This window comes from Dromiciops gliroides, chromosome 4 (genome assembly GCF_019393635.1).
Source record: "Dromiciops gliroides isolate mDroGli1 chromosome 4, mDroGli1.pri, whole genome shotgun sequence".
NCBI classification, from domain to species: domain Eukaryota; kingdom Metazoa; phylum Chordata; class Mammalia; order Microbiotheria; family Microbiotheriidae; genus Dromiciops; species Dromiciops gliroides.
In genome coordinates, this window is record NC_057864.1 from 462,474,545 (window position 1) to 462,498,136 (window position 23,592).

Consider the following 23,592-nt stretch of genomic DNA (forward strand, 5'->3'; position numbering starts at 1 on the left):
GGGGACAGGCACCCAAGGGTACGGATAAGCCTGGGACCTTGGTTGCTGGGTAGCCAGGGGAGGAATGTGGGTGCAGCCAGGTGCCCCAGGGCTGCGGTTTCCTCTGGCCCCATGCCCAGGCCTAGTCTCTCCTCTCCTTTCCCCTCTGGGTGCCCTCCCTTGGCTGCCCTGGGCCCTGGTGCGCGCTCCCCACTGGCTCGGCACTTCCCTATGGCCTCGGGTTGCCAAGCTGCTCGGCACGCTTGGACCCCAAGGGCCTGCCACGTGGGGCCGTGGGGAGCCGGGGCAAAGCCTGGGCTCACTCATTTCTTTCCCGCCCCTCGGTCCCGAAAGACTAGGACTTCTAAAATAGCCGGCTGATTTGCATGGGACCCACCCCTGCTGCCGGCACTCTAACCACCCCCCAGCCCCTCAGAGCCCTGAGCCTCCCGGAAAAATGCAAGTTCGGGTACAGACCCAAGGCCCTGCGGCCAGGGCAATCTCCTCCGCCCAGCCCGGGGACCCGCACCTGGGTCTGTGGGTGTTTCTATTTTTCCCCTTGGCCCTGGTCCCGGAATCCTCAGGGTCCAAGCAGACCTCCTGCGGCCGGCGAGGGAGGACTCCCCGAACCACTCCCCCGACTTGTGCAGGGTGGGGAGTAGTTGCCCTTCCCCCACTTGGGTAAGGAGGTGATATGGGGGGCAGCTCCTCCCCCACTTCCGGAGGTAGCAGAGTGAGCCAGAGAAGCAAACTGGAGGTGAGGGGGGCGTGACTCATTCACCGAGGATTCTCTACCTCCTGTACAATCTCTACCTACCCTGCTTCGGACTTAAGGCTGGGGCGTGGGTGTGGGGGAGGGACGCAGCTCTTCAGGGATGCGAAATCAACCCTTAAGGTGGGGGTGGGGTGGGTAAAGGGTAGCCCCAGGGCACTGTCCGTAATTGAATTGGCCAGAGTCTGACACTGGGAGAGACGGAGATAGAGGAGAAGGGGGGGAAGGGAGAGAGATGAGTGAATGAATGAATGAATGAATGAATGAATGAATGAATGAATGAATGAATGAATGAATGAATGAGAAAGCTGGGCACTAGGGAGGTGAGGGTCGGGGGTACCTAGACAAGGCTGAGCAGGGCTCGGTAGATGAGTAGGAGGAGTGGGAGCTGGAGGGCTACTCTCTCCGCCCCTCCTTCCCTCCACTCGGGGCTGGGCGGGCTCCGGGCTCTCGGCGCTGGGGCGGGGGGGGGGGGGGGGGGAAGGGCAGGCGATGGACGGCGCTAGGACCGGTCGGTCGGCCCCGGCTCCGCCCTCACCCCCGCCCCCTCTCCGCCCGCCCCGGGAGGGGCCGGATCATGGACCTGGAGCGGCTGCTGCCCGGGCTGCAGTCACTAGTGGGCCGGCCGCGCCGTGCCTCGCTGGGGAGCTGGCTGGCTGCGGGGGCCGCGGGCGCCGGGGCCGGCTCTCACCCCGGCAGCCCGGCCGCCCACCATGCCCGGCTTCGACTACAAGTTCCTGGAGAAGCCCAAGCGGCGTCTGCTGTGCCCGCTGTGCGGGAAGGCCATGCGCGAGCCAGTGCAGGTCTCGACCTGCGGCCACCGCTTTTGCGACACCTGCTTGCAGGAGTTTCTCAGGTGCGCGGGGTCCCGGCGGGTCGCATGGGCCCAGGAGCCCGAGATCAAGGGGACGCCGAGGGTTCCCGGGCAGGGGCAACGCCCGAGTGAGCCCCGGAGGACCCTCCTGGGGGAGGACCCAGCGGGGAGGGGAGGGCCCGGGGGGGGGTCCTCGGACCCGCCTCCCAAGGAGAGTCGAGGGAGCGCGCTGTGGTTGGGAGCCGGGGGGAGCACGGTTCTTTGGACAAGGTGGGCTTGGGGGGGGATAACCCGACTGGGCCGAGCGGGAGGAACGGGGTGACTTCCCCTCTCGCTTTCTTTCGAACCCCCTGGGCCCGGACTCGAACAAAGGGGTCGGGAGGGAGTGAGGGAGGGAGCGCTCCGAGCCCCTGGCTAGGAGGGACCCGAGTAACAAAGGAAGGGGGAGCGATCGGCGGCCGCTACGGTGACGGGGCAGGTGGGGCCGAGGGTGGGGCGGCCCGGGCTGGGCAGGGAGCTCTGTTTGCCCTTTGTTTTATTCCTGAGCCCACTCCCGGACCCGCTCCGGCCAGAGGTCACCCTCTCCCTCCTCCCGTGACCCCATTGGAGCCCCCCAACAATGCGCCGTGACGTCAGAAGAGGGTCGTTTGTGACGTCAGCACATTGGGGACCCCTCCCCCTTTTCTTCGTCGTCCTCTACCTTTTCCTTCCCTACCTTACTTTCTCTTCCGCCTGCACTCTTTCCCCAGACACCCTGCTGGGAAAGAAATTCTCCGCCCGCCCCGTCGCCGCCCGCCAGCCTGGGTCCCAGCGCCTCTAGGGAAACCCCAGCTTCTTTCTAGGCGGGAGCCCCAAAGAACTCTTGAAAGGTCTCCTAATAGTCTATGCAAACTTGTTCTTGGGCTCTGACAGTGTGTCTCTTGTTTGATTTCTCTAGTTACAGGCAGCGAGGTCTCCCGGCTCCCAGTCCTCCCCACATAACAGGGTCTACGCTGCACACTGGGCATAAAGGGGTTAGATCAGCGCCTCCTGAGGGAAGGACTTGGATGAGTAAGAGGCAGGGTTGGAGGGGTCTCAGCCTATACCCGGCCCCTGGGTCACCTGATTTGGAAACTCTGGGGGTGATCGATAAACTGTGAAAGGAATCGGTATTAGAGTTAGACTGGTCTGCTGGTCTGATACTTGGCATCTGGGTCCATTTATGGGCAATAGTGGAACCAGAGGTCACAGGCTTCTCCCTAGGGATCCCCCACCCCCAGCAGGAACCACCTTTGTCTCCCCCACGGTGCTTTTCACACCTAAGGCTAGGGATAGAGACTTGACCTGGAGGGAACTCGCTTTCCCGATGCAAGACCGGCTCAGCAATTTCGTCTTAGAAAGCTGCCTGGGGGCACTGAAGAGGTTGGGTGATTGGTCCAGGGTCACAAAGCCAGCCTACTGCAGCCGTGGGACACCCTACTTTTAGACTCTCTCCTAAATCAGGGCCATCCATGTTTCTGGAGTCTTCATTGGAGGGTGATTCAAGCCGACCAACTCCCTGCCCTCCATAAAACACAAACACACACACACACACACACACTCATGCACGATCCGCAGCGTTTTCTCCACCCCCTTTTGTCCATGTTATTTTCTTCCCACTCCTGAATTAAGCCAGCTTCCTCCACAGCCTCCCACACAAGGGTGAGGGTAGAGAAAGGTAAAGACCAGGAAGTTGCCTTGCCTAGCTAGGACAGTCAGCTTCTCTCTCCGACTGTGTATCTCCGTCTCCCTGCCTGCCTGACCATCTGTTCCACTTTAATACAACCCTCCCCCAAGCTAGTGCCACCCCTCAGGGCACAAAGGGAAGGCAGGCTACAGAGGGGGCATTGAGTTCTAGGGATGGCTGGGGGTTGACAGCCCGCCTCAGTGATCCCAAAAGCCGCCCAGAATCTTTAGTCTTGGGGTTCTACAAGCATTTCCAGTGTGACATTTCTCTCCCTCCTTTGCCCTTTCTACCCCTTTCTATCCTTTTTCCTCTCCCTTCTCTCCTCTTTTCCTTCCCTACCTCCTCTCATAGACCTTTCTGTTGGGCTGATTTGGAACCTGGATTTGTTACTTTTGCCCTCTCTTTCCTGGTTTCAAGGATTCCCCCTGCCTCACACCATCTCTTTCTTACCAGTTGGGAATAGGTGGCTTTTATGACCAGCAAAGATTTTGTTGGCATGGAAGCCTTCACCCAAGCACCCCAAGTTCTGACTCCTCCGCCAAACTCTGATGTTTCCATTTTTCAGACTCCCCTCGCCCTGTCCCCATTTTTCCTAGGACTCTTTTCTACCAGGGAATCGTGGGGGGGGGGGAAAGAGAGAATGGATTTTCTCCTAGACAGCCCTTTCTACCCTGTACCATATCTCACTGGGGCAGCTTGGGATAGAGAGCATCATTGTTTTGTTTTGTTTTTTCTTCAGCCCAACCTGTGATTTCATTGTTGTAGGGAATTCCAGTGAGGAAATCCCTTCTACCACCTGATGAGCAGGTTGGCACCTGCTTTGCTACTTTTAGGGCCTTAGAGAGTTCCCTGGGGGGCAGCAAGAGGTCACAGAATCAGTATGGCAGAAGCTGGATTTGAACTCAGGTTGTTTTTTACCTCCTCAAAAACGCAATCAGCAAAGTGTCACTGAGAAGCCTGAGGAGGCCAGAGAAAGGGCTGAGGGAGAGGAGGAAGGAATCTCCCTGTCTGTCTCTGCCCTCCCCTTTCCTGCTCTTTCTCGTTTTGGAGGAATTCCAGGAGTTTGGTCTCGAAGTCCACGCTGGGAGAGGAGTTCAGAGAGGGCCACATCTTGCACACACAGTTGGCCTGGGGTGGGGGTGGGAGAACCAGTTGGACCATTGAGAACTGGGGGCCCCTGGAGCAGAGGCCAGGGGGCTCCCACCTGGACCCTTGCCCCTTCCTCTTCCTGCCCTTTATTTGGTCCTTCGGAGCCCGAACGGAAGTCTCCCGGCTTGGCTTTTGTTTTCTGTTTTCTGCCAGACCTTCGGGCTTTTTTCTCCAATAGACTGGGCTCCTCTTCTCACTCAGGCTGCCCACACATCTGGGTTATTGCCTCCTTGGTCTCCAGATGTTCCCTCCTCTCCCCCTCTTCTTTGACAGTTGGCCCCCTGAAGGACCTGGAAGTTAGTGAGTCCCGCCCCCCCCCCCCCCCAGCCCAGATCTTGTCTTGGAGGGAAGCTGGGAAAGGGGGACTGGGCTGCCAAGTCCAATGCCTTCCCCCCTCCCCCTCTCCTGCCTCAGGGCCTCTCTGCCCACTTCCCCCACCCGGAAATCCCCTCTTCCTTTCTAGGCCCCTACCCCTCCTTCCCCCCCCCTCCGGGGGGGGGGTAGGGCTTTTCCCAGAACAAGCCTTGTTCAGGACTCTCTTTACTTCTCCTATGGGGACAGGATCCATTCCCCCTCTCCCCCCCACCCCCCTAGCCTGTTTCCCTGGCTGGCTCTGAAGTCCGGTCTGATGAAGGAGTCAGTTTTGCAGCTGCTGCTTCTCCCCCACCCCCTGAGCCCAGCCTCCCCGAGGCAGAGAGAGAGAGAGAATGAATAGATTAACTGGGGGGGGGGGGCGCCATTTCAGGCTTACTCAGAATGGTTTTTGAGGGGGGGAAGCTTAGTCCAACACTGTATTCTTTCCCCATCCTAGGCCCCGGCCAAAGCTTAGGTGCCACCTAAGGTGGAGTCTTTGCTCATGGTGGGGGGAAGGGCGGCTGACCCAATCCCTTCCCCCTTCTTTCTAAAATTCCTAACTCAGCACATTCTTGAAAGAAGTCAAGCGGAGCCCCACTTTCCTCCAGGGCTGTTTCTCCCAGACAGTTCACTCTTTAGTCAGGCTAGTTCTTGGGCTTTCCACACAGGTAGGCAGGTGGCCTGGCACTGTCCCTTGGCATTGGGGATAAATGAGTAACACTGGGCTGCTGAACCCCACTGGCAGCCAGCTTCTAGGGGGGCCACCAGGAAAACTAAACTTGAAAGCTTCTGAAAGCTTGGGGGCAAAAGCCCCTTACAGCTTACTTAGCAGTGGTTAAGTAGGGATGCTTGGAACTATATAGGTTTGATCAGGAAACAGCAGTCTTCTCGGCTGGGGGCTGACCATGCCCAGGAAGGTGCCAGTGCTATGGAAGCTGCCGGCTGCCACGTGGCCCCTTGAGCTGCTCTTGTCCCTGCCTGCCCCATGCCCACTCCTCCCACCTGACTCAGATCTGCCCGTCAGGAATGCCATGCCCCTGGGGCACCTAGCTAGTCCTCTGGGAAGGGGTGGCCAAGGCTTCCACAGACTGGGTCAGGCACACATGGCTCTGGGGCTTGGCCAAGGGTCTTTGAGGATACTGTGAGGGAGTTGCCAATTAGTGGGAGTGGGCATGAGAGGGGGCAAGGCACAGCAAGGCAGGGTTTGGAGGGGATACTGAATGTAGGTAGAGAGCAGAGCAGATTTGGGCCTGAGGAACTTGGGGAGAAGGGGCACGCTTTCCAGTGTGCCCAGGGATGGAGGGCCCACAGCCATTCTCCAGATAGCCATCTCATGGTTTAGTGGGTCCCTTTCTACTTCCCGCCCCGTGTTTTGGGGGAGATCCACACTAAGGGTGGGGCTGCTGGGAATGACCTTTGCCCTGGCATCAGTGGCTATGGGTGGGGGAGATCGGTGGGGCCAGGGTGCCTTCGTGATAACAGGAGTGTAGACACTGGTGAGGCAGCCCCCCTCCCCCCTTTCAACCCGCCCTCTTAGAAATCCTGGAGCTCGTAACGGACTGGGGAGAAGAGGAGGGGCCCCTTCATCCCCCCAGCCCAGCTGCCGTGGGGGGTGCAGACCAATAAGCAGCAGCTGCCATATTTTGGCCAAATGCTGCCTAAAGCAGCTGCTTTTCCTTTCCCCCAGCCCCTGTCGTTCTTGCCTATCCACCCTCCATGGGGGAGATGGGGGGGTCCCCCAGCTTGGGGGGGAGGGTAGAACTTCGGAGCAGGCTGCTGTGCTCCCCACTCTTTGTGCGCCTGTTTCTCACCCGCAGGCAGGTTTGGGAACCGGTCTGGCCAGCCCTGCTTGGGGGGGCTGGCCCAGTCAGGCATGGCTGGGGGTGGGGGGTGGGGGGGGCGTGGCCACAATCTCCTCCTCTCTGCCCAGAGATGGGAGAGACTGGGGCAAAGGGAGGATTGAAAGGCCCTGAGAGTGAGTGCAGGGTCAGCTCCTTGCTTGCCTGTACCCCAAGGCATTTGCTCTTTGGGGGGGTGTCAGGGGTTAGGCTTATCTTAACCATGTACCCCTAATTATGTTTCCCTCTCACAGTGAAGGAGTTTTTAAGTGTCCTGAGGATCAGCTACCCTTGGACTATGCTAAGGTGAGGCCTGGCGAGCTGGGTGCCAAGTGGGCATCCGGATGCCCATCCCATCTTCCCTCCTCCAACACCGGTCTCATTTTGGCTGTGGGTTGTGGGGAAGGGGGTATTGGCAGTCAGGGCAGTAGCATGATGCCAATGTCAACTCTGGAGCAAGGGGCTCTGTGTGCCCCCACAAAGGAGGCTTGTTTCCCCCTTCCCCCACCACTTTTAAAATTGGAGTCACTGGTGTTTGCCCTGTGTGTGTGGTTGGGGGAGTGTTGGGCACAACGCCCTGCCTGGGTGGGGGGGTTCCAAGGCTCACAGAGACCGCTCTGTGCCCACAGGAAGCTGCCTTCCCACCCTCTGTCCTAGGGGCTGGGCTGGAAGCCAGGCTTGAGCCTGGAGCAGGGACCCCTCCCCCACTCCAGGCTCCAGCCTTGGGAGTGGAGGAGGAGCCAGAAAGACAGCAGATGGGGTGGGTCCCAGAGCTCAGCTGGGTGGGACTGGCTACCTCTGCCTGTCACTGGGCCTGGAGTGGTCTGGGGAGGAGGAGAGAGCAGAGTCACAGAATTCCTAGAACATCAGAAGTGGCCAGGGGCCTTGGCCAGACCTAGCATGGAACAGAAGGGGAAACTGAGACTCAGAGAAGTTAAATGACTTGTCCAAGGTCATACCAAGTAGGTAGCAAAGCCAGGACAAGAGTCTAGGCCTCCCTAGGCTTCCTCTTGCAGTCAGAAGAGAGCCTTGATGTACCCCCTTCCTTCTCAGATCTACCCAGACCCAGAACTAGAAGTTCAGGTGTTGAGCCTGGCCATCCGCTGTATCCACAGTGAGGAGGGCTGCCGATGGACAGGAGCATTACGCCACCTGCAGGTAAGGGGAGCCCCCAGTGCTTGACCCAGCAGAAGTCTGGGGGAGCTGCCCAGGCTCCGCTGGAAGAGTCCTGTGGGACAGGACTGGCACAACCCTCCTGTCTGTCCCCTATAGGTCCACCTGAGCTCCTGTGGGTATAACGTGGTCTCCTGCCCCAACCGCTGCAGTAGCAAGCTGAGCCGTAGGGACCTGCCCACCCACCTGCAGCACGAATGCCCCAAGAGGAGGCTCAAGTGTGACTTTTGTGGCATCGACTTTACTGGGGAAGCCTATGAGGTATGTGGGAGGAGGGGGAAAGGCCACTAAGTGGACTGGAGTCTGTGGAAGGTGTATGGCCTGAGAGCAGGAGGGCGTCTGAGGCCTGGTGTGGGCAATGGGGTGTGGCCAGGGAGAGGACGGCCCAGGGTGGGGCTTTTGTGATGGACCGGTCACCTTCTAGGAGCAGGGACTTGGGCTTTGGAGGTACTGAAGGCTGAGGGTGGGTACAGAGGGAGAATCTGGCTGGAGCCTGAGCTCAGGCTATCTCTCCCTCCTCCTCCTCCTCCTCCAGAGCCACGAGGGGGTCTGCCCCCAGGAAAGCGTGTATTGTGAGAACAAGTGTGGGGCCCGGATGATGCGGCGGCTGCTGGGGCAGCACATGATCGCAGAGTGCCCCAAGCGCACCCAGCCTTGTGCCTACTGCACCAAGGAGTTTGTCTTTGATACCATCCAGGTGAGCCATCTCCCATGTCAGAGCCCCACACAGGAAGGCAAAGGATTCCCATGCCAGGCTGAGGGGGCACGGGGCGGGGGGGGGGGGGAGGGGGTCCTAGATGAGCCTCTGAGGTCACTTCCACATCCAGGGTTGGTTGGGAATTCAGAGGGTGTCTAGTTCAACTCTTTCATTCTATGTGAGTCTGGGAGCCCGAGGTCAAGCTGGCAGAGGTGAGATCTGCACCCAGGTAGGCCCATTCCAAGTCTACCCCTTGCCAATCTTAAGATTCTAGAAGTCACTCACTGCCCTGTCCCTCCCCTATCCCGCCCAGAAGCACCAGCAGCAGTGCCCCCGCTACCCTGTGCCATGCCCTAACCAGTGTGGAATGGGCAGCATTCCTCGAGAGGACTTGCCTAGCCACCTGAAAGAGAACTGCAGTACAGCCCCCGTTCTGTGCCCATTCAAAGATGCGGGCTGCAAACACCGGGTAAGTGTTCCTTAGCTTTGGGACCCAAGCTTCCCCCAACATGACGGACGTTGGGCCCCTCATCTGCAGAGTGAGGAGATTGGGCTAAGATGAAGCTTAGGACTGTGGATGCCCCCAGCCACCCCTGCCCATGCCACCCAACCTGTGGCTTCTGGGTGTCCATTTGCTCTCTGTTCCAAACACTCCATCTGTCCTGTGTCCGGCCGGGCCGGCTTCTTGGGAGCACCTGTTCCCCAGGCCGCCTCGGCCCCCTGCCCTACCTCTCGGTGTCCGCAGTGCCCCAAGCTGGCGATGGGCCGCCACATGGAGGACAGCGTCAAGCCCCACCTGGCTATGATGTGCGCCCTGGTGAGTCGGCAGCGGCAGGAGCTGCAGGAGCTGAGGAGGGACGTGGAGGAGCTGTCGGTGGGCTGCGACGGTGTCCTCATCTGGAAGATTGGCGGCTATGGGCGGCGTCTTCAGGAAGCCAAGGCTCGCTCTAACCACGAGTGCTTCAGCCCGGCCTTCTACACCCACAAGTACGGCTACAAGCTCCAGGTGTCGGCCTTCCTCAATGGCAACGGCAGCGGCGAGGGGACCCATCTATCCCTATACATCCGGGTGCTGCCCGGTGCCTTTGACAACCTACTGGAGTGGCCCTTTGCCCGGCGGGTCACCTTCTCCCTGCTGGACCAGAGCGACCCGGCCGTCACCAAACCCCAGCACGTCACGGAGACCTTCCATCCAGACCCCCACTGGAAGAACTTCCAGAAGCCGGGCACTTGGAGGGGCTCTGTGGACGAGAGCGCCTTGGGCTTTGGCTACCCCAAGTTCATCTCCCACCAGGACATCCGCAAGCGCAACTATGTGCGTGATGATGCTGTCTTCATCCGTGCTTCTGTCGAGCTGCCCAAGAAGATCCTGAGTTGAGGACCTGGGTGGGCAGGGTGTCCCTGCTGCTGAGGGCAGAGACACAGGGAGGGGGGCAGGCCCCCCCTCTCTCACCCCTCCCCCTTCACCACACTAGGCCAGGTTGCCCTTCTCCCCTACCCACTGGGCTCTCACTGTGTCCCCCTTGCCACGTACCCTCCCCCTCAGGTGCCTCTTATTGGTGCTTTTCCTCCCAGTTCCTCTCACCCCACTGGGGGATGGGGGGGGGAAATAGGCACTGGGGTCTTTAAGGGCTTGAAATAACTGATCCTATGAGCCGTCTCCTTTCCTGGTGGGTCCTTGGCTGCCTTGGCCCCACTGCCCATTGTACTGTACTGGGGAGCAAGGCGAGCTGCTTGGCCCCCACCCCAAGAGCCATAGGGAGGCAAGGTGGGGCTGGAGTTAGCCTGGCTAGCGGGCAGTTTGGTTTGAACTCCACCCCTCCCCCATCCCCTGAAGCTGTGCCCTCTCCGGTTATTTATTGCTCGGGTGCCCAGTGGGGCACAGCGGGGGAACCTTGGTTTGTAATAAATTCTGGATTGTGTATTTATTAACTTTGTCCAGCTCGGCCTTGCTTTGGGGGGTGGGAGAAGGGCTTGGCTGGCCCAGGGCCCAGGAAAGTTTTGCACAGCTGCCCTGAGAAGGGGAACGAAGGGGGAGGCCCTAGGCACAAGGACAATGACAACACTGATGGCAGAAGCAGGCCCGAAGTCCAGATGCCCAGGGAGGCTTGTCACCCACTCCGCTCCATACTGCCTCTGGCCTGTCCACATCCACAGTAAAGTGGATATAGCAGGAATTGAGAGCCAGGACTCCTGCCTCCAGGGTCTGGGCTGCTTCTTGGTGTTGGGGCTCCGGCTTTCTCTGCATCTGGACAGCAGCCCCCTCTGGTGGCCACAGGCGGCCAGTGGCAGCTGTGCTCAGCACTTGGGCCGGGCCCCCTCTGGTGGTCCGACAGTGGAAGTAAGCTCTCCACTCCTCCTAAGCCTGCTTTTTTTCCTGGTCCTTGAGTGTGACCTTGGATGCCACAGCTGAGAGAACAAGAAAGCGGGGGCAGCGGGGGAGGACGAATTCGCACATTAGGGAAGATCGGATCTCAGCCAGTGCATCGGCCTGACCGCTAATAACATTTCTTAGTGTTCTTGGTGGGCCAAGAGCCAGAGCGGACAGTGGACCAGGAGTGGGGGAAAATCTGCTCACTCTAATGGGGGTTATGGGACGCAAATGCAAAAGGGATGCCAATCTGCCCTCAAGAAGCTTCCATTCCAATAAAGGGAAGACCAGGTAGAAGGGATTGGCTGTCAGGGAAGGGGTCTTTAGGCTTGGAAAGTTATAGGAATGCTGAGGGGCCCCATACCCTTTCAGGCAGAATGGGAAAGACAATGAACAAATCGGTTTCCTATGTACTTAATGCATTTAAAAGCATCATTCAGAAAGAGGGTTCAGAGGTTTTTTGCCTATGAACTGTCCCCAGCCTCTTAGGGCTGTATTAGCTAGGGCTCAAGAGAAGGGCCATCAATGACTCCTGAGGCCTGGGGGGGCTGTAGTGGCCAAATCCTTTGGGCTCCAGCAGAAAACAATACAACTCGAACCTGAGTCCGAGTGATTAATACAACTGATCAGGAAGCTGACCCCAGAAGTCAAGGGCACACCTGGAGCTTTTATCTCCATACTCCCCCCACCTGACTGGTCATCAGTAGCTCCAGGAATGTAGGAATCCCTCGACATCAACATTTGTCCCATTTTGTAGCACTTTTTAAGGTCAGCTAAGTGTCTCCCAAATGCCTAGTATAAAATAAGGCAAGGTTAATACTTGGATTTTACAGGAAGAAACTTGAGATTCAGAAGGGTCAACAATGTGAAGTCACAGGTGGTCTGCCAGATAAGTCAAACATTTGTTAAGCACGTGCTGTGGGCCAGGCACGGGGCCAAGGAGTGTTCTTTCCACTCTGCCCACATAGGGTGCGGGGTAGGGAGAAATTCAAGGGGACTTCAGTTTTGTCCAGGTGTCCAGAAAGACTCGTGGGTGGTGTCCATAGATTCTAATAGGACTTACTCCTGGAAGGTACCTTGGGGAGCATCTAATCAAACCCTCTCCTTTAGAAAGTGAAGACTGGAGGAGTAACTTGACTAAGGTTGCATGGCTAAAGATGAACATTACTGTTCATGCCATTGGGAGACCAGCCAGTTTTCTGTCATCTTTGTAGGTCAGAACCGGGATGAGCTCAGATCACAAACTTATTTTGGGAGAGGTGGTAGCCAAGGCCCAGATTAATGGGTTACTACTCTCTCCCCTCCACAGCTCCACAATTCGTGCATCCTAAAACACCCCTTGGGGAACAAGAAGGAAGCCCATTTCCAGAGGAATGCTATGGGGCACAATGCTGAGGCCAGGCCCCAAATGGGGCCTGGCTCTCCAGTGTCTCTCACATCTTAAAGCCAGCGTTACCTGTCAGAGCTCATTACTCCCCAGACCTGAATGTATGTTTCCCTATGTCATGTATGTTGGGGGGGAAGAGGGCAGCAGGCCTTGAAGGACCAGGGAGTGGGGCCCTGTTGTATCTAAGGGCAGGGGAAGCACTATTCACCAAGCTCCCTCAACTACTTTAGTTTTTTTGTTTTTGAGGGGCAATGAGGGTTAAGTGACTTGCCCAGGGTCACACAGCTAGTAAGTGTCCCGTGTCTGAGATCATATTTGGACTCAGGTCCTCCTGAATCCAGGGTCGGTGCTCTATCCACTGCGTCACCTAGCTGCCCCTGCTTCTAATGCCTTCTTTTTTTTTTTTTTTTGTGGGGCAGTGAGGGTTAAGTGACTTGCCCAGGGTCACACAGCTAATGTGTCAAGTGTCTGAGGCCCGATTTGAACTCAGGTCCTCCTGAATCCAGGGCCAGTACTTTATCCACTGCGCCACCTAGCTGCCCCTGCTTCTAAAGCCTTCTTGCATTCCACAACTTTGGAATGTAAACTACTTTTCTTTTTATTATTATTTTTTTTTTTTGGTGAGGCAGTTGGGGTTATGTGACTTGCCCAGGGTCACACAGCTAGTAAGTATCAAGTGTCTGAGGTCTTATTTGAACTCAGGTCCTCCTGAATCCAGGGCTGGTGCTCATATCTACTGTGCCACCTAGCTGCCCCCCTGGAATGTAAACTACTTTACACAAAATTTTATTTTCTAGAAGACAGGATCAGAGTTGACGAAAGTCAGTGCTAAGGGGGCACGTAGGTTGTGCAGTAGATAAAGCACCGGCCCTGGATTCAGGAGGACCTGAATTCAAGTCCAGTCTCAGACACGTGACATTTACTAGCTGTGTGACCCTGGGCAAGTCACTTAACCCTCACTGCCCTGCCAAAAAAAAAAAAAAAAGTCAGTGCTAAGTGGTGAGTAGGATCAGAGCCCACATCCCAGCAGGATTCAACAGGGAGATTCCTTAAGGAGTCATGAGTCCTGGCACAGACCGCAGGAGGGGAACCTAGTGGACCATTGATGGCCTCAGTTTCTACAGCAAACAGGAAGGACAACAAGGTTCCTACCAAGAAGGCCCATCCCGTACACATCCCAAAGATCACAACTAAGTTTAAGGATATGGAATCACTTAAATCTCATATATTCAACACAAGAGGAACCATGGAGATAGAATTCGAATGGGTTTTGTGCCTCTCAAGAGCAGATCATTACTGATGTGGTGACTCTGGGCCCTCTTACTTCAAGGGCAGCTCAGTCTCAGTCTCAGTTGGCCACTGGCAATCCCTCCCCGGCACCCAGCCCGAGCCCTAGCCCACCATACACTTCAACAGACAAAGCAGAAAGAGGGAGTTCAAACAGCATGTTTTTGGCTTTGCTTTTTTTATTAGTTTTTTTTCAAATTTTCCTGCAGACAAATTAAAAAAAAAAAAGGTTTTCTAGTTTATACCCGTAGCACATGAGAAGCAGCTTCATATAACCAGAAGGGGTTTGTTTTCATGAGATTACAGCAGCTGTCACAGGGTCCACCTCAAGAGGCCTGCCCAGCGGTGAGCACAAGGCTTTCTTCTGTCCTCAAGAACCCCAAAGTTGCCCAGGGGTTGGAATGGAGATAGGGGCTCCAGCCAGCCATCATTCCCCTAGATGAAGCCCAGTGACAGCCCTGACAGGGGGTAGGAGATGGGGGCCAGCATCCATCAGGGGAAGTTCTATCTGCCCTGGCTGTGGCTCCCCGGTGGCTGGAGCTGTCAGTAGTTGTGGGACAAAAAGGGGTCTGTGTGGAAGAGGCAAAAAGACGGAACTGAAATCTGAGGTCCTCCCCCTCCAAAGGAAAGAGGCAGCCCAGGCTATCTCCAGAGGAACCTCTTCCTGAACTGACTACAAACACGACTTATTGGAAACTGTTCTAACCAGAAAGTCAAATCCACCTCGAACATTCACAGCATTAAATAAATAGTACAAGGTCAGAAGGCTAGATTGTTCCTAGTCATAAGAAGTCCCTCCCCCTCACCCCCATCTATCACCCCAGGTGAAGGGGGCAGGGTGAAGGAAGCAGATAATGCTACAGTTTATGAACATGGGTGGGGAGCCCATTTCTCCCTGGGCCAGGGCAGGGTGGGTGTGAGGCAGCCTCATGTTGGACCCTTATTGCTGGTGGGGTGGGGGTGGGGGTGGGGGAAGAGATCCCCAACAAAGGGGCTGGAGGAGGGGCCGGGGGTTCACAGTACATGATCCATAGACACCGGAGGAGCCAAGTGGTTCAGCCCCCTGCATCCCTGCACCAGGAAAAGGCCTTGAGTTGGACGGTTTGGCTTTCATGCCCAAGAGATCAGTTCCAGTCTGATTTCTTTAAAAATGGGTGTGAGCCTGGAGAGAGTCACTGCTGTTCTGGCCAGGAGGGAAAGGAGGAGGGAGAGGTGAAAAAGTTTCTTGCTTAACTTCTAGAAAGGTCTTGCTTGCCTAAGGGAAACTGGGGGAGGGAGGGGACACAAACCTGGCTTTGACAGAGAATAGTTTGGGGGGGGGGCAGAGGGGCATTGGGAGAGAAAGGGAGGGCAGAGGATAAAGGAGGAAGAGAGGGGAGAAGAGGGAGACACCTTGGAAAAGATGGCAGAAGACAAGCCTCCAGTGCTCCTGTGGGCCCTGAGGGGCCTTTACCAGTTTTCACACAGACTGCAGGAGAACAATCAGAAACAATAAATTAGGACGTCATGTTGCTATCATCATTTGGCATAACACAATCAGGCATTTTTTTCTTTTTTTCTTTTCTTAAATATAAGGCAACTCGCCAACACATAATTTAAAAAACCAGTCTTCTGTCACATCGCTTCAGCTCACTAAAGGAGTTTCTTGCTAAACAACAGTGGGTAGCAGACCCAAACCCTCAAATCTTAAATAAGGACATCATCAGCTCACATTGACCCCGAGATGCAGGAGTAAGGAAGCAGGGGAGGGAAGGGACAGGGAAGAGGGTCTGTGTGGTACATGGCTAAACTCAGAAACTCGAAAAGAAATGGGAGGGAAAAGAAAAACAATTACAGACCAACTTTGTGACTACAACTCAAAGGAGGGGCTGGGGGTGGGGAGAGAAAGAAGTAAATTGTTACAAAGAAATGTCATCTACGTTTTCAGTGACTGAAAACATTTTCAGTCTTTAAACAACTAGAAGCTACTTGATCGCAAAAGGTGAGTGTGTTTATGTGTGCGTGTGAGTGTGTGTGTGTGTGTTGAGTGTGTGTGCTAGAGGTGGTGAGGGGCAAGGGAAGGTCGTTTCCGAAATCGGTAGGTCTCCAGATACTAAAACCATGCTCCTGTTTGGTAAAGAAAGAGTTCAGAGCTTAAGGCTTTGTGTTTTGTTTTTGTTTTTTTTCTTTTCCTTCTTTAAGCTGAGGGGCTGACAAGAGGTGGCTAGTGGGTGGATGTGCCCTCGGGGCCACTCACACACAACGCTACTCAAACCCACACTACATTCATACAAAATAGTACATTAAAACTTACAGTGTAGAGCAGTAGTCTTAGCCAGTGGACAGAGAAAGAACCAAATGCATTTTACTTTTTTTAAATTGGGGTGGGGGAGGTTGTTTTTAACTTCAAACTCCAGTGTGATCATCCTTCATCCCAGTGAGGAGGGTGTGTGTGAAATTAGGTCAGCAGGCTGGGGAGGGGTCTGCATCCATTGCTCTTGAGAAGGGACAGGGAGGGCGTCAGGCACAAAAATATCAGTAAGACCAGATTTTGGAAGGTCGTAAATTTGGGGTCCTTCCCGGGCAATGTTTGAACACCTCCTGTGTGTGGTGATCAACCCACTACAGGCCCAGGTAAAGACCTCCCAAGTCAAACCGGAATCACGGATTGGGGTGAGATGTTATGGAGTTTTCTGAGGGTCTAAGCGGAGGGCTAACAGTAATCGAGGTCTGAGAATGCCAGTCAATTCCAAAGGGGAAAGGGAAGCAGAAAGAGGCCAAGCTCAGAAATTTTGGGTCCAGGGGGCCACTGTAGCTCTATGGCCCTTCCCTCAGTGGGCACCACTATTAAAGAATGTGAAGAGTAGAAATAGGACAGGTGGTCGAAAGCGGCTAAAACAAGACAGCTGGGCTTACTGTGTGACCAGGAGGAAGAGAGGACAAGCTAAGGCGTGTGGAGAAAGCCCAGGGAGCTTGGGTAGTGAGACCATGGAAAGCCTGGTTTGGAGATGTTCTGACACTAAAAGCTGATGCTGTGGGGAGTGTGCCGGAAGGTGAAGGACAAAGTGCCCACACTGATAGATGACAGGAGTGCTCCCTAGGAGAGTGAAGTAGAAAGATCACCAAGGAGTTCTGAAAGTTAAAAACAATTTGCTCAAAATTAAGACTAAACCTATGTGTGTGTGTCTGTGTGTCTGTGTCTGTGTGTGTTGTGTGTTCTGTGTCTTGAGAACAATGGCACCTATCTATAGCCAGGGTGCTGAATATGAAGATTCCGACTATCTGTAGGTTCAGGGGCCCGGTTGCCCGGGGGGCGGTGGGCCTTGCTCAGCATAGCCAGGCTTTGCTCACGGAAGCAGGCCTGCTGGAAGTCCCCACTTAGGTAATCCACTGTTTGCATCAAGTTATTCTGGCCAGGCACTGTGCTGGCCCCGGTACCCGCACGGTAGTGGGCCCCAGCAGCAGCACAGTCGAGGGGTGCGCCTGTAGGCTGCCCACCGTGGAAGGGCATGGTGAGGTCCTGTGACCCGGAGCTGTCGCTGTTAGGTGTGGGCAGAATGTTGTTCCACAAGGGTTGGAAATAGTGCCCATTGGGGTAGGCCAGTGGGGCCGCTGGGCCATTGACAGGCGGGGATGGGGTTGGCTTCTCCAAGGGCGGTTTCAGGTGGAAGGGCTGGCCCATGCAAAGTTCTTGTGGGTAACTGGGCACCTTGCCTGTAAAACCTGGCCCTGCCATTTCTCTCCCCGAAGGAAGCTTGCTTGCCAGGCCACTGGCAGAGCTGCCACCAGCCTCACTGCACATTTGCTGCAAGTGGGCTAACTGGTGCTGGTTCCAGGCCACTGGCTTGAGGTCACTGGGGTAGCCTGCTGTGGCCCGATTGATGCCCACCATAGGCAGGTTGACAGCACCAGTGGTGGGCATTGCTGTGGCCACAGTGTGCTCCACAGGGTTGACCACACAGGAAGGCATCGGAGTAGGGACACTGTGGGTAGACACGCGAGTGCTCGCATTAATAAGCAGGCTGCGGCTGATGGGGCTGGGGTTGGCGATCTGCCCCTCACACACTGAGGTAGTGCTGATGCCTGCCCTCGTCTGGCAAAACTGGTTGATCTGGTGTACGATGCTGCTCAGGTCCGGGGGCTGGGTCTGCTGCAGAGTGGCTGCCATGGAGAGGGGAATGGTTGAGGTAGACACGGTCACATTCGGTGGGGCGTCTGCGTCTGGCATCTTCCGGCCTCCATGCAAACCTGGCTGCAGCAAGGGATTGGGGGGGGTGTTGCAGGCCCTGGTGAGCCATGGTTGTGGGGTGGGCCAAACCCTGGGTCTGGGCCATAGGCTGAGGGTGGCCCAGGCTCTGCTGGAGGCTCTGGGAATGGGACAGTGCCTGGGACTGTGGGATACCCTGAGGGTGTGGCAGCGTCTGGGGTGGGGCATGAGCCAGTGTCTGTGCGTGTTGTAGGGCCTGTTGGCGGGCCAGGGCCTGGGCCTGGGGATGGGTTAAAGTGCTAGGTGCGGCATATGGGGCCGATGGGGGGTTCATGATGGCCTCTGGGAGCAGTCGGGCACGGGAGCCGTCAAAGTCTTTGACAATGCTTTTGGCCGGCACTTTGACGATGGCAAGCAGGCCGGCCTTGGCAGTGGCCTGGGCCGGGTAAGGGCTGTAGCGTTGGGTCGATGTGTCGAGTCCGTTCACAGTACGACGAATGTGTTTCCGCTGGGGAACCTTTACGCTGTTGGGGAAGATTTTTATAGTCAGTGGGTTGTTGGCGACCTTCTTAGCATACGCATCCAATTCGGCTGGGGTGGGGTAGTGAGCAGTTCTCATTTTCTGTGTAGTGTCCCCTGTAGACAGTAAGAGAGAAAAAGGGGGGGGTGGGGGGCAGGGGAGGAGAGAGGGGTACAGGAGGAGGGAAGAGAACAGGGAAAGGATGGAGGAAGAGAGGAGCTCATCAGTGCCAAGGCAATCAAACCAGGCCTGCGGGCAGCAGGAGACCTGGAGGGAACATCCCTCAAAGCAAGCGTGAAGAAGAGAGCCAGGATTTCCCAGTACCAGGCACTTGTCCCAAGGCCTGTCAGACCACACACTTCAGCCTGGGCTTGAGCAAGGCTGGGCTCTACAGAGAAGGCCACACTAACAGCCTCTCCTGGGAATCAACACAAAGGCAGCGTCCCCACGTGCCAGAGCCAGACTCAGAAGTCAGCTGCAGCTGCTTAGCCACCACACCTACACTGGGGCTCCCGAAAGAGGAGGGTCCTCTAGCGGTCTGGGTCAAACTGAGCCCTCAGTAGCTGCCACCTTTGCTGCCTTCCTGTGAAAGGCCCCAACAGCTGCTCAGGGAGCTTCTGGTCCTCAGCCCTTCTCTGTTCTTTCTCATCTCCTCTTGCCCCAGGGAAGGTCAGCCCCCTCCCTTCTTTCTGTCATCTGTCCCTTCCCTTAGCCCCCAATATTATGGAGTCTGTGGGATAGCCCAATGGAAAAAGAGGTGCTTAATGAATGCTTAATGCAGAATGGGCAACCCAGGCGGCTTGGCCTCCATCAGCCAAGCCCCACGGCTGGGTTACAAGTTAACCTGAACGGCACTGAGCTCCAGAGCTGTGGGAAAAGGTGACTCACACTCTTTGAGAAACCCCCTTCTTCCTTCTGCTCCCTGGCAGAATCAGCTCCCAAACTGCCGGGTTTCCAAAAAGGAGTTAGGCATAGGGTTTAAAGCCCAAGTCCCAATGGCAGGCCTAGGGAATGGCCAGGTGGGCAGAGGTTCAGAAATAAGCCCAGGGCCATGCCAGAAGCAAGCATCCAATTAAGTAGTTGTTGGTCTCAACCATTCTGGAAAGGGGGCGGTAAAGCTAAGATCAGGAAAAAAAAAATGTGTACAGGAGGATGTGGCTCAAAAGGTGAAGGAACGAAATCTCATGCATCGAGTACTGTAGCCTGATGGTGCAGAGAATGGGCAGGTAGCAGCTCTCCACCTATGGCATTCCCATCAGGGCTACAACGTTCTATCTCCTTCTGAGGGCTTCTCCAGGGTGCAGGCACAAGGGCTTAGCATGAACACTCATTCATTGCCTCCAATGGCCTGGTTCAGAGACCTGGTCCCAGGGAGGACAATTATCACACACAGATCCTTCTCTCCAGCCTCAGCTCCTCCACTGATTGCATCAACAATGGGAAGGACATAAGAAATTGGAGTCAGTCTAATAACAGAGTCAGAAACTAACAGGAAATGAGAAAGGGGTGGGGGGCGAGGGAAGGAGAGGCAGAGGGAAAGAGCGGTCTGAGAGTTAGAGACAAGGGGAGGAAGACCACAGGACACAGATTCTGGAATGGCCAGAAAGATAAGCAGAATTTATCAGGCCAAGGAGAAGCTGCAGCTCTTGTCTTGAGGAATCTCCCTTAGGAGATGTCAGAAGCTAATTTGAAAAAATGAACTGCATTTTTGGGCCCCCAGTGGTTCTGTTATAATGTAACACCTGCCTAAGTGCACAAGGTTTCTTTAAAGGCCATTCATTGCAGAAGAACAGGCTCAGGAGAGGCCAGGATCACAGACACCTGGACAGAGGAACAGGAGGGCCAATTTCTGGGAAGAAAAAGCTTTTCTCTCTCTCCCTCTCTCTCCCTCTCTCTCCCTCTCTCTCTCCCTCTCTCTCTCCCTCTCTCTCTCCCTCTCTCTCTCTCTCTCTCTCTCTCTCTCTCTCTCTCTCTCTCTCTCTCTCTCTCTCTCTCTCTCTCTCTCTCTCTCTCTCTCTCGAAGAGCTTTTCATAGTAGACCGATTTTCAAGACCCTCAAGTAAAACTCACTAGGATACTTTGTCAATGAAATTTAGTTCAGCTAGAATCTCTTATCTTTGGTGTGAGCAAGAAAAAGATACATTTATGTTTCTCTTTCTGTCTGGGGAAGGAGAAACTGAGGGAAGGAAAGACAGGAGGGGGGAGAAGGGGGAGACAGCCTATAACGTCATAGGCAGGCAGCCAACTCCAAGAGTAATAGGTCACCAGGAGCTTCAGAATTGGGTCTTCTGACTTCCATTATATTAACTGCTTCTTTTCTGGAGTTAAATGACTGGTTCTTGCTTGTGTTTGATTTCAGAGGGAAAAGGGCAACAGCACTGACTCTGAAAATAGCTGTGCTGAAATGTAATCTGCCCAAGCCAGAGTTTTGTCTCTTCTCTGGAAGCGGTGGATGAAGCTGCCAAGTGGAAGAAGATCCCCCCCAACTCACACCAATAGGGTGCCCTGAAGTCACCACCACAGTGTGGCTTCAGAGTCCCTTGAAGCTGCTTCCCCTGCCCCTGCCTATGGTGCTTTTGATCTGGTCATTGCCCCTGGAGCGTCCCCAAGAAGGCGACCAGGTGAAAATCAAGTGCTAAGATAAGTTGCTCTATTATCCTTAGACAATGGGTTTTTTGTTTTTGGTTTTTTGGGGGAGGCAATGAGGGTTAAGTGACTTGTCCAGGGTCACTCAGCTAATAAGTGTCAAGTGTCTTGAACTCAGGTTCTCCTGAATCCAGGGCCAGTGCTTTATCCACTGGGCCACCTAGCTGCCCCGACAATGTATTAAAACTTTTTTAGAAAAAGAAAAAAAAAACACCCCACATTGTAAACTGAACAATGGATGCTGGAGTTAGCCATGAGGCAGGTTAAACAGTGGAGAGAGTTGTTGCTGTCTGAAGTTAGTGTCTAAAACGTCCTCAGTCTGGGGATTCTCTGATTTCAGTCTCTCATGTTCCAGTGATGACTATGGCAGTGATCAGAGGGGCAACGGCAGCCTAAGCTCCTTTCCAATGGCCAGAACTTGGTAGAAACCAATGGGACAACCTACTGCTGCCCATGGTTCCATTAAAAGCCACTGCAGAACAGGTCCGTTCAAGGAAAACAAAACCTGGGATGAAGAGAGTTCTTAAATTGGCCATGAACAGTTTACACTCTGTTGGCTTAGGAGATGAGACAACTCTAGCTGCTAAGGTCATTTCCTGCTATGCACAGAAGAGAAAGAAAAAGGCAGCTGCTTATCAAAAATGGTTCACTCATTCTTTGGCCACAAGACACTGGAGGGGATAATAGTGTCTAGTTCACTATCTGGTGCCAACACAAGTGGAAGGCACCAGGAATGGCCTCCACACTGAAGGCATTCCTAAAGGAAAGAGAAGGGAAAACTTAATCTTTGTCAGGTGACCAGAGAGTAGAAGAATATTCTGAGGAGGAGGAATGGAAGAAAAAGGAAAGTTGTCCTACAAGGAGGAAGTAGCTGCTTGTCTTCTAGGAAACTGCAGAACCCTCAGAGAAGCTTTCTTCTGTGAAAGATCACCCAGAAAGAGGAAGAGAAAAGAATGTGGGGCTTCTTGCCCCCACCAAGCACATCTCCCACCTGGTCATCAATAGTCTTCCTAGGACATTTATCCAAGGCAGAAAAGAGAACATTCCTTCATTTCTCAGAATGGATGACAACTATCTCCTGGTGATTCATGGACACAGGTGATAGTGCCCAAAGGAACCTCAAAATGCTATCCATGGTTATGAAGTCTCAGCAAGAAACTGAATACCACAGAAACATGGGTTGCATTTTCTTTGCTGATGGCCACTGAAGTCAGGGGATAAAGAAGAGAAAAATTAATCTGAGAAGAGAACAGCTGGCTAAGATGGCAGATTCTGAGAAGAGGATCTGGACTTCTGGACCATGGCTTAGAGATGACGTATTTCTTACCCTCACAAAGACTGATAAGAATGTGGTTGCCTGCTGGAAGGACTTAAATGAACTGATGCTGACTGAGGAGCAGAACCAGGAGAACACTGTACACAGTAACAGCAACATTGTGTGATGAACAATGGGGAAAGACTTGGCTCTTCTCAGCAGTGCAACAATCCAAAACAGTTTCAAAGAACCGTGATAGAAAATCTTCTCAACATCCAGAAAAAACAACTGTGAATTATGAATGCAGATTGAACCAGACTGCTTCTACTTTTGGACTGGACTTTTTTGTTTGTGGCTTTTCCTTTGTGCTCTGATTGTTCTTTCACAAGATGACTAATGTAGAAATATGTTTGATATGACTGTACATATACAACCTATATCAGACTGCTTTCCATCTTGGGGAGGAGGGAGGGAAGGCATGGGGGGGGGGGAAAGAAAAATTTGGAACTAAAAATCCAGTGTAAACAAATGTTGAAAGCTATCCTTATATGTAATATGTAACTGGAAAATAATAAAATAAATTTTAAAAAAAAGGATAACTTGGAAGGGGCTGGCTGGGAGGAGGCAATTTATTCAGAAACAAAGGTGACAGACAAAAAAGGGACTGATGAATTAAAAATTTCTTTGTACAGGGGGCAGCTAGATGGCACCGTGGTGAAGTGCTGGCCCTGGATTCAGGAGTACCTGAGTTCAAATCCGGCCTCAGACACTTGACACTTACTAGCTGTGTGACCCTGGGCAAGTCACTTAACCCTCATTGCCCTGGGAAAAAAAAAATTTCTTTGTACATTAAAAAAAAAAAAAAAAGAATGTGGTTGCCTGGTGTCTTGCAAATCTAATTGGGGGTGGGGTGGGGGGTGAAGAGCTTTAAGGTGGAAGGAAGAGGACTGCCTATGTACATCCCCAAAGCTAGATACTATAGGGAATAGCAATGATTAAAGAAAGATCATAGGAGATAAAATCTGAAGAAGTTGTCAGTAGTAAAGCCCATGACTTTGAATGTCCATATTGTAAACGTCCAAGTTTAAATGGACAAGAGGACCTGAAGGTACTAATACAAGGAAGAAAATGTGACCTAAGTAGCCCTGAGACTTGGATAAAACTCATTACTGGCGCAGAGCTCTGGAAGGCACTGTTTTCAGAAGAAAGAGAAATGGGTGAACAGGGTGGGAGAGAGTGACAGTATGAGAGTATAGTCGACACTGGGAAATCCAGGAAAGGGGGTGGGAGGAGGTGGAATGTGACCAAGAGAGTTTAGGCAAAGAGTGAAGGGATCAAAAGAAACCATTGTGTCAGAAGTATATTCCAGACCACCTAGACAGAAAGTAGAAATAAATGAGTTAGGGAAACAGATCACAAGCCGGGCATATAGGTTATGATGTCATAGTGATGGAAGACT

At 54.0% G+C, this 23,592-nt stretch overlaps 2 protein-coding genes across 4 annotated transcripts in view; one reads left to right on the top strand and one right to left on the bottom strand.

Annotated features, from left to right (window-relative positions):
* The first annotated feature begins 1,348 nt into the window (after positions 1 to 1,348).
* TRAF4 (TNF receptor associated factor 4) lies at positions 1,349 to 10,413 on the top strand. Of its 3 annotated transcripts, none has more exons than XM_043964249.1 (7): positions 1,349 to 1,607; positions 6,866 to 6,917; positions 7,665 to 7,769; positions 7,884 to 8,045; positions 8,320 to 8,481; positions 8,798 to 8,950; positions 9,227 to 10,413. In XM_043964249.1, the coding sequence occupies exons 1-7, from the start codon at positions 1,465 to 1,467 to the stop codon at positions 9,857 to 9,859; spliced, it is 1,410 nt and encodes a 469-aa protein (XP_043820184.1). In that variant the 5' UTR covers positions 1,349 to 1,464; the 3' UTR covers positions 9,860 to 10,413. The 3 variants fall into 3 exon arrangements, with proteins under 3 accessions (XP_043820184.1, XP_043820185.1, XP_043820183.1); XM_043964248.1 differs by having other exon boundaries at positions 1,350 to 1,607; positions 8,795 to 8,950; XM_043964250.1 differs by lacking the exon at positions 8,798 to 8,950.
* A 3,284-nt stretch (positions 10,414 to 13,697) lies between these two features.
* FAM222B (family with sequence similarity 222 member B) overlaps positions 13,698 to 23,592 on the bottom strand; it is a 68,515-nt gene continuing 58,620 nt past the window's right edge. Inside the window, 2 exon segments of the mRNA XM_044004610.1 lie at positions 13,698 to 17,778; positions 17,780 to 18,348. Coding sequence (XP_043860545.1) covers positions 16,747 to 17,778; positions 17,780 to 18,348 — 1,601 coding nt within the window. The 3' untranslated portion in view covers positions 13,698 to 16,746.

What these genes read in the sequence shown, in the direction of transcription:
- TRAF4 (XM_043964248.1), top strand. Translation starts at nt 1,465, where the DNA reads ATGCCCGGCTTCGACTACAAGTTCCTGGAGAAGCCCAAGCGGCGTCTG. An exon ending in GAGCATTACGCCACCTGCAG is followed by an intron (nt 7,770 to 7,883) that starts GTAAGGGGAGCC and finishes TGTCCCCTATAG; the next exon opens with GTCCACCTGAGCTCCTGTGG. An exon ending in ATGCGGGCTGCAAACACCGG is followed by an intron (nt 8,951 to 9,226) that starts GTAAGTGTTCCT and finishes CGGTGTCCGCAG; the next exon opens with TGCCCCAAGCTGGCGATGGG.